At 46.4% G+C, this 9351-nt stretch overlaps 1 protein-coding gene and 1 non-coding gene across 2 annotated transcripts; one reads left to right on the plus strand and one right to left on the minus strand.

Moving 5' to 3' along the window:
* The first annotated feature begins 3186 nt into the window (after positions 1–3186).
* On the plus strand, positions 3187–5004 carry LOC125596527. The gene has a single exon (XM_048771608.1). The coding sequence runs from the start codon at positions 3187–3189 to the stop codon at positions 5002–5004; it is 1818 nt and encodes a 605-aa protein (XP_048627565.1).
* Positions 3721–3827, minus strand: LOC125596530. The gene has a single exon (XR_007331119.1). It is a non-coding gene; the product is annotated as a small nucleolar RNA R71 (small nucleolar RNA).
* Positions 5005–9351: the final 4347 nt, after the last annotated feature.

Below are 9351 nucleotides of genomic sequence, written 5' to 3' on the forward strand. Positions count from 1 at the left end.
CGCTAGTCAGCATGTTCTTAAGTGCGGAGAAACATTCCTCACACTCTTCAGCCCATGTGAACTTAACGTCCTTCCCAGTCAACCGCGTCATAGGCCGAGCCAAGCTTGCGAATCCTTTCACAAACTTCCTATAGTAACCTGCCAGCCCTAAGAAGCTTCTGACTTCTGTGGCACTGCATGGTCGGGGCCAATCCTTGATTGCCCTGATCTTCTCTGGATCCACCGAGATGCCCTGATCGGAAACAATATGGCCGAGGAACCCAATACTCTTCTGCCAAAAACTGCATTTACTGAGTTTAGCATAGAGTTTGTGTTCTCGTAATCGTTCCAGCACGGCTCTCAAGTATTTCCTATGAGATTCCTCATCCTTGGAATAAATTAGGATATCATCAATGAAGATGATCACGAATTCATCCAAGAAATCCCGGAACACGCTGTTCATCATTTTCATGAAAGCGGCAGGTGCATTGGTCAGACCGAACGGCATCACTACGAACTCGTAATGACCGTACCTGGTCCTAAATGCCGTCTTCCTAATATCATTTGGCTCTATAGGGATATGATGATACCCTGAAGCCAAACCAATCTTGGAAAACCAGTTGGCTCCTTTTAGTTGATCCAACAGCTCGTCTATCCTGGGCAACGGGTACTTGTTCTTCACAGTGACCCTGTTCAACCCTCGATAGTCGATGCACAGACGCATGCTACCATCCTTCTTTTTCACAAAGAGAACTGGTGCACCCCAAGGGGAGCTACTTGGCCGTATGAACCCCTTGTCAATCAATTCTTCCAATTGCTTCTTTAACTCAGCCATCTCGGCCGGAGCCATCCGGTACGGACTCTTGGACAGCGGAGCTGTCCCTGGCTCTAGTTCAATCGTAAATGGATCTGACCTATCAGGGGGGACACCCTGAGGTACCTGGAACAAATCTGGGAACTTCGACACCAACGAATCCTCTTAAAGGTCTTTCAGACAGACAGAACTGCCCGGCTCTGTAGTTGTAATTGTAGCCAAAAAGGACTGACAACCCTGTTCCAACATCCGAATCGCTCGAACTGCTGAAACCACTACTTTCTCTTGAGCCGGACACAGACATTGGTACTGGATCGGTCGAAGCCCAGTCTCCAATTGCACATGACCTCTATGGCAATCGAGAGTGGCCCGATACTTTCCCAACCAGTCCATACCTAGGATCACTTCGTGATTCTTTAGGTGGACACAGACCAAATCCACAGGGAATACCTTTCCCTGTATTGACACTGGGATATTTGACATGAGACCTAGTGAGTTCATGGCTTGCCCTCCGGCCGCCCTCACTATCCCAAAATTATCTCCAGCGTCCAGACAGAACAGACCCTTTCCGACCAGTCCCGGACTCACAAAACTATGTGTAGCCCTTATGTCGAAAAGTACGTGGGTTTCCACACCACCAATCATGAGGGTTCCTAACAGAGACCCCCATCAGAATCCCCTAGACATTCTAGGTTCCATACCAAGCATTTTCTACTTGAATGTAAAAAGAAAAATTTAGGAATTACCAGAGATCGAATCAAACGATCCAGAAGCGCCGTCGTCCCGGGACAGCTCATACACCCTTGGTGTTGTGGTCGGCCTACTCTGGGTCGACTTGCCTGTGTCTCCACGGCCCTTCCCTTGTCCTCCTTGTAGCTTAGGACAGTCCGACTTGTAGTGTCCCGTATTGCCACATAGGAAGCAAGTCACGGAGCCGCTGCCACTGGACTGGTCTAAGAATCGGTTTGGTCGAGTGCAGTTTTGGATCGTGTGATCCATGCTGCCACATCGCACACAAGCCCTGATATGTGGTGTTTTTAATACCAATACATGTGCACTTTGAGCTCATTTTCAGTCCTAATTTGTGTTTAATTTACATCATTCCAGGTTGGGAACAGGTGAAAGAGTAAAGGAGAGAGTTTCAGGAAGTCAGATGCTGTTTTGAAGGATTCAACGTGGAACAGTCATTTAGAACAACCCAAGGGTTGCTCCCGAAGAGATCAAGCATTAGACTGTTCCCGATCATTAAGGAAACTTCCTATTCTGGAGTTTGCCCTAGTTTCGACTTTCTCTTTCTCTGATTCTCCTATCACCAGCGCCCCCCTATAAAAGGGAAGGCTATCGTTTTCTTAAGGACACACTAGTTTTTACAAGAAACCTAGATTGCTCTTTTGGATTGAACGCAACTTGTAAGGGAGAAGGCTCCATCTCTCATTCTCACGAGAAGATTACCCTGAACCCTTTGTCTTTTACTTATTTTATATGCAGTATTATTCAGAAATCTTGCCTGTGTCATCCTGCTTTATGATTGAGTAGTAGGCTAAGCTTGCTTAGGGTTGTAGGGTGTTAGCCGCATGAACTGAACACAAATAAGTGATCTCAACTATCTTCATTCATATTGATCTTACTGCCTGCATTGAACTGATCACTTAATGTTGGATCTATGATCTAATCCTCTAGCTAACCGTTAGGAGATATGTCGACCTATATTGAATGAGCTTAGTATCCCTAATCAGCGAGAGTAGATATTAGGGTATTAAGTGAACTAATCAGATCTCGCATCTAAAGCTTGCTTTCGCGTCTTGTTCCAAGCGAGAGCTTAGGAGTCAAGACCGACACGCATAGGGAATAAGATCACGATAGTGAGTTGTTCCAGCTGAGTGATCTGAGTTCTAGACCGCATTTCATCGCACTTGAATAGTTGTTCAGTTCTGCAATTAGCATCCGATCATTGACCCTAAGCCAGCTTCATTTAAATCGAATTCAAATTACCTAGGCATTCTTGTTACTTTTGTCGCAATTAATTCTCAAAACCCATTTGTTTCTCAGCTTGACATTGAACTCATAAGAGTAAAGAGTAAACTGGTCCTCTGGATTGAATCTCAAATATTACAATCACCACTGTTAACTTGACAGTAGCAAGGATTCATTTTTAGTGTATCAAGTTTTGGCGCCGTTGCCGGGGACTAAGCTTTTACCTTTATTTTTCAGTTTAATATTTAGTCTGAGATATCTAACTTGCTTTACTTCTTTGTTGGAACAGATGATCCAAGTGCATGACCAGTAGACATACTCGGAGCAACGCACAAGGACCACTACATCAGCTGACTAACGAAGAACTCGCAAGATTAGAAAGACAGAACCGTCAACAGCCAAGAACAACCGACACCAACATGGGTGATCATGGAAATATGGATGACCTCACTGCTGCATTGGCACTCATTCAACAACAAATGCAGAATCAGCAACAGCAGATGCAGCAGATGCAGCAAACCATCCAGAATCAGCAACAAGCTGCACAAGAGCAAGCAGTCGAGAACGCTGCGCGAGAGGAGCGTGGTGCTCTTATTGGGGAGCGAAACCTTCCGAGGAATTTCGCTACTAACCGCTCTCCCATCAACCCTCCACCCTGTACTCGACAGGATTATGAGATCAAACCTGCACTGATAGGTCTGGTACAGAAGAGCACATTCAGTGGCCTCACTTCAGACATACCAATGGACCACATAGAGGCCTTTGAGAGGATCTGCAATTTCTCTCGCTCAAATGGAGTGCCACCGGATTACGTCAAGTGCACACTTTTCCCATTTTCTCTTGAAGGGAAAGCTGCAAGTTGGCTGCAATCTCTCCCAACCGGTTCTCTAACCTCATGGGACCAGGTTCGATCAGCATTCCTGAGCCACTTCTACACAAAGTCCAAAACCGCGGCTCTAAGGCATAGAATCTCCAACTTCAAGCAGAAATCTGATGAACCCTTTTATGAAGCTTGGGAGAGGTATAAAGAGTACCAGAGGGAATGTCCACACCACGGGTTTGATGACGATTACATATTGGAGGTGTTCTACGATGGAGTGAGCTATGAGTACCGGAACACCCTTGATTCCTCTAGTAACGGAGACTTCATGACTCAGACCACCCCTGGTGCATTCGCGCTGATTGAGAACATGGCTTCTAGTTCACTCAACAAGAACAAGGAGCATGATCGCTCCAAAAGTGTGAACAGCATAGACGATTTAGCGGCGAAGGTGGACCAACTGCTGAAGGGAAACCAGAGCCAGGTCTTCATAATGCAAGAAGCAACTCCTGAGAAGAATGCGGGGGATAAGGCGTTTGAAGCTGAGCAGGCAGGAGACGATCAGCAGGAAGTGAGTTACGTAAATGGACAAGGGTGGCAGCTGAAGAATTATCACCCAAACCCTAACGTAAGGAACAATCCACAACTTTTCTGGCTTAAGCAGGACAAACAAGTTGATCCGGCGCAGAACAACCAGGGCCAGTATTCGGGATATCAGAAGAACTATCAACCCCGAACATATGTTCTAAGCCAACCGCAGAGCAATCAGCCTCAAATACAGAACCACCAGAACACTCAAGTCGCTACCTCCACCCCTGTCGCTGTTCCGCAAGATGAAACTAAAACCATGCTGCAGCAACTCCTCCAAGGACAACAGCTCCAAGGGAAAGCGCTGAACCAGGTCACTACCGAGATCAATACTAGGATGAACCATATGTTCGGAGACCTGAGCACCAAATATGATAATGTCGCAAGCCATATGAGACAGATGGACATTCAGATAGCTCAGACTGCCGAGAGTGTCAAGAGACAGCAAGGTACTCTACCTGGTAAAACAGACAAAAACCCCAAGGAGTGCAATGCGGTTCAGCTAAGAAGCGGGAAGCAACTTTCCGAGCCAGAAAGGAGAAGGTTCACCGCGGCTGAGAAAGGCAAGCAGAAAGAGTCAGAGCAACCACCAGCCGACCAAGCAGATGAGGGGAATACAGAGCCGGTAGTTGAAACAGTCTCGCCAGGCTCAGAACAACCAGCTGAAGCAGTGCGCCCGATTCCAGAGGCTGTTCCTCCTCGCGAATACATTCCAAAAGTCCCTTACCCTGTTCCAGCGAAGGTCACTCGTAAGGACAAAGAGGAAATAAAATGCAGAAAGATGCTGGAAGATCTAACCGTCCGACTTCCCTTGATGGATGCGATCTAGATGATGCCCTCCATGCGTAGCTTTATGAAGGGATTGATCTCAGGGAAAATATCAGAGGAGAGCGAGTTCATGACAGTTTCCAAGGAGTGCAGCGCAGTGCTTCAGAACAGGCAAATAAAAAAACGAGGAGATCCCGGCAAATTTGTCCTCTCTATCCAGATTGGGAAGACAGTTTTCGCCTGCTCCTTGGTGGATCTTGGGTCCAGCGTGAATCTCATGGCGTACTCTGTAGCTCTACGACTCGGATACACGCATCTCAAACCAACTAAGATGTCCTTGGTTTTCGCAGACAGATCAGTCAAATCTCCTGTTGGTATTCTAGAGGATCTTCAAGTAAAAGTGGGGAACACCTCTGTTCCAGCGGACTTCGTTGTTCTGGAATTGGAAGAAGAGTCTAAGGACCCTCTCATCTTGGGAAGACCATTCTTATGTACTGTCGGAGCTATCATTGATGTGCGACAGGGGAAGATTGATCTGAATCTTGGGGACATAGTTATGCAATTTGAAATGGATGAGTTGCTAAAGAAGCGGATGTTGGATGGGCAAACCTTTGAGGTCAATGAAGGGGTTGATCCGCTCCAACCACAAGAAGGAATGATCGAGGAGATTCTTACCGAAGACCCACTGGAACTTGCACTAGTGCGTGCTGAAGCCGAGCAGAGTATGGTGAACATTGATGCTGATGGATATGCCAAGATGCTTGACTCCGCAAGGAGTATGGGGAGAATGGTAGCGAGTCTAAGTCTGGGGGAGGATATCAACAGGTGCGAGACCACTCCATCTGGAGCGACCCCTAAACCGGACCAACCAGAGGATCCCTGGAGCGAGCTCAAGGCTCCCAAAGTTGAGCTAAAACCCCTTCCCAAAGGGCTCAGGTACGCTTTCTTAGGTCCGAATTCCACATATCCTGTCATTGTGAATGCTGAGCTGAATAATGTGGAAACTGCATTGCTTTTATGCGAGCTTAGAAAATATCGTAAGGCATTAGGATATTCGCTAGCTGACATCCCTGGTATTTCGCCTGATTTATGCATGCATAGAATCCACTTGGAAGATGAATCAATGACTTCTGTCGAACATCAGAGGAGGTTAAACCCGAATCTAAAAGATGTCGTTAAGAAAGAGATAATGAAACTTCTTGAAGCAGGTGTGATCTATGCGATTTCTGATAGTAAATGGGTCAGTCCTGTTCATGTTGTACCTAAGAAAGGTGGGATCACTGTTATCACAAATGAAAAGAATGAATTGATCCCTACTAGGACAGTGACAGGACATCGCATGTGCATAGATTTCAGGAAATTAAATGCAGCAACTAGAAAGGATCACTTCCCACTCCCTTTTATTGATCAAATGCTTGAGAGATTGGCTAACCACCCATATTACTGCTTTTTAGATGGTTATTCAGGTTTCTTTCAGATTCCCATCCATCCAGACGATCAGGAGAAGACGACGTTCACATGCCCCTACGGAACGTACGCTTACAGGAGAATGCCATTCGGCTTGTGCAATGCGCCAGCAACATTCCAGCGCTGCATGATGTCGATCTTTACTGACCTGATTGAAGACATTATGGAAGTTTTCATGGACGATTTCAGCGTCTATGGAAGCTCCTTTAATGTCTGTTTGTCAAACTTGTGCAGGGTTCTTAAAAGATGTGAGGAGAAACACCTCGTACTCAACTGGGAGAAATGCCACTTCATGGTCACAGACGGGATTGTTCTAGGGCACAAGATCTCCGAGAAAGGAATTGAGGTGGATAAGGCAAAGATCGAGGTGATGATGAGTTTGCAACCACCAACAAACGTGAAGGCCATCAGGAGTTTCTTGGGTCACGCTGGGTTTTACCGACGGTTTATCCAGGACTTCTCAAGGATAGCAAGACCACTCACCAGACTGCTCTGTAAGGAGATCAAATTCGATTTCGACAGTGAGTGTCTAGCTGCTTTCCACACCATCAAGGGAGCTCTAGTCAGCGCACCTGTTGTGCAACCACCAGACTGGGACCTACCCTTTGAAATCATGACTGATGCAAGCGATTTTGCAGTTGGAGCAGTACTTGGGCAGCGTAAGGACAAGAAACTTCATGTGATCTATTACGCTAGCAAAACTATGGATGAAGCTCAGTGCAGATACGCTACAACTGAGAAAGAGCTTCTGGCTATTGTTTTTGCTTTCGAAAAATTTAGGTCCTACCTAGTGGGATCTAAAGTGATTGTGCACACAGACCATGCTGCTCTTAAGTACCTGCTCACAAAGAAAGATGCGAAACCGAGGTTGTTAAGGTGGATTCTTCTTCTCCAAGAATTTGATCTAGAGATAAAAGATAAGAGAGGTGTCGAGAATGGGGTTGCTGACCATCTATCCAGAATGAAGATTGAGGACGACACAACTCTTGATGAGGAACACCCAGTTGAACACGTCAACGCGATTGGTCTGTGTTACGCGGAACAATCTCTAAGAACCACATCAGACTGCTCCAGCATCGCGGAACAACCTCCGAGGAAGGCGCCCGATTGTTCTCACATCTCGAAACATCCTGTCGCCTTGATCCAAAAGCAATATCCTCACCTCCCATGGTTTGCTGAGATTGCGAACTATCTAGCTGCTGAAAAGCCACCACTTAAGTTCACAGGAAACGACAAGAGGAAATTCCTGAGAGAGGCAAGGCGTTATGTTTGGGATGAACCGTTCTTGTACAGACAAGGCAAGGATGGTTTGTTCAGAAGGTGTGTTCCAGAGGCAGATATCCCAGGAATTCTGCACCACTGCCATGGTTCATCTTACGCAGGTCATTTCGCTGCATTCAAAACGGTTTCTAAAGTCCTCCAAGCAGGGTTCTGGTGGCCGACTATGTTCAGGGATGCTCAAGCCTACGTAGCCAGGTGCGATGCATGCCAGCGACTTGGGAACATCAGCAAGAGGAATGAGATGCCTCAGAATTACATTCTAGAGGTTGAGGTATTCGACTGTTGGGGAGTCGATTTCATGGGACCATTCCCTGCGTCCTTCAAGAACGAGTACATCCTTGTCGCCGTTGACTACGTGTCTAAGTGGGTAGAAGCAGTAGCAAGCCCTACGAACGATGCAAAAGTGGCGACTAAGATGTTCAGCTCAATCATATTCCCAAGGTTCGGAGTGCCTAGGGTCGTAATCAGCGATGGTGGAACACACTTCATCAACAAGGCATTTCAGGGCCTTTTAAAGAAGAATGGAGTGAACCACAAGGTAGCAACCGCTTACCATCCTCAGACGAGCGGACAGGTTGAGGTGTCCAACAGAGAGATCAAAAGCATCCTGCAGAAAACTGTCAACACTTCGCGAAAGGACTGGTCGCTTAAGCTGGACGATGCGCTATGGGCCTACAGAACAGCCTACAAGACGCCGCTAGGGACGACTCCCTACCACCTTGTGTATGGTAAAGCATGTCACCTCCCCGTCGAGCTTGAATACAAGGCTGCATGGGCAGTCAAGCTACTGAATTTTGACATCAAGCCAGCAACCGAGAGACGCATGATCCAGATTCATGAACTGGAGGAGATAAGGCACCTCGCCTATGAAAGCTCCAAAATCTACAAAGAGAAAACCAAGGCCTACCATGACAAGAGGATCATTGCCAGACAATTCGAACCCAACGATAAGGTCTTGCTTTTCAATTCGAGGCTGAGATTGTTCCCAGGGAAGTTGAAGTCTAGATGGTCCGGGCCTTTCACTGTTAAGGAAGTTCGACCCTACGGAGCAGTTGTGTTATTAGACAGAAAAGGCGACGAGTTTGTAGTGAATGGACAACGCGTCAAACACTACCTTGCTGACTCCACTATCGCAGAGGGAGAAGAAATTCCCCTAAGCGAGCCCCCATCAGCCTGATCGATTGATCCAAGTCGAGCTAATGACTTTAAACAAGCGCTTGGTGGGAGGCAACCCACTGGTCAGTACATACATTGTCTACATAGTCTGTTCTTTTCCTTTTCTAATTTATTTTGCAGGTAAAAAAAAAGAGAAAAATCGGACTCTTCACTCAGAACAACCAACGGACTGTTCTTCTGTTAGAACAACCCATCGCCTGTTCCAGGTAAGTGTTCCGAACAAAAAAAAAAAAATTTTTTTAAAAAAAAGGGGATAATTTCGGGAACAGTTAGGGTTTTGCCTATTTAAGGCTTCACTCTTCACCTTCCCTTTCAGTCCGCCGTACACTGATCCCCCACTTGCGATTTTCTCTAAACAAACCACCAAATCTTTGATTCTCAACCGTTTTAAGTGGTTTTGCTTCTCATTCGTTTGGAATCTCGAGTTATCTCTGTTTTTGCAGATCACTTCACCAGTTTCCACAGATGGCAAGAACTAAGCAAT

Source organism: Brassica napus, unplaced genomic scaffold, assembly GCF_020379485.1.
Source record: "Brassica napus cultivar Da-Ae unplaced genomic scaffold, Da-Ae ScsIHWf_1226;HRSCAF=1752, whole genome shotgun sequence".
Lineage (NCBI taxonomy): Eukaryota > Viridiplantae > Streptophyta > Magnoliopsida > Brassicales > Brassicaceae > Brassica > Brassica napus.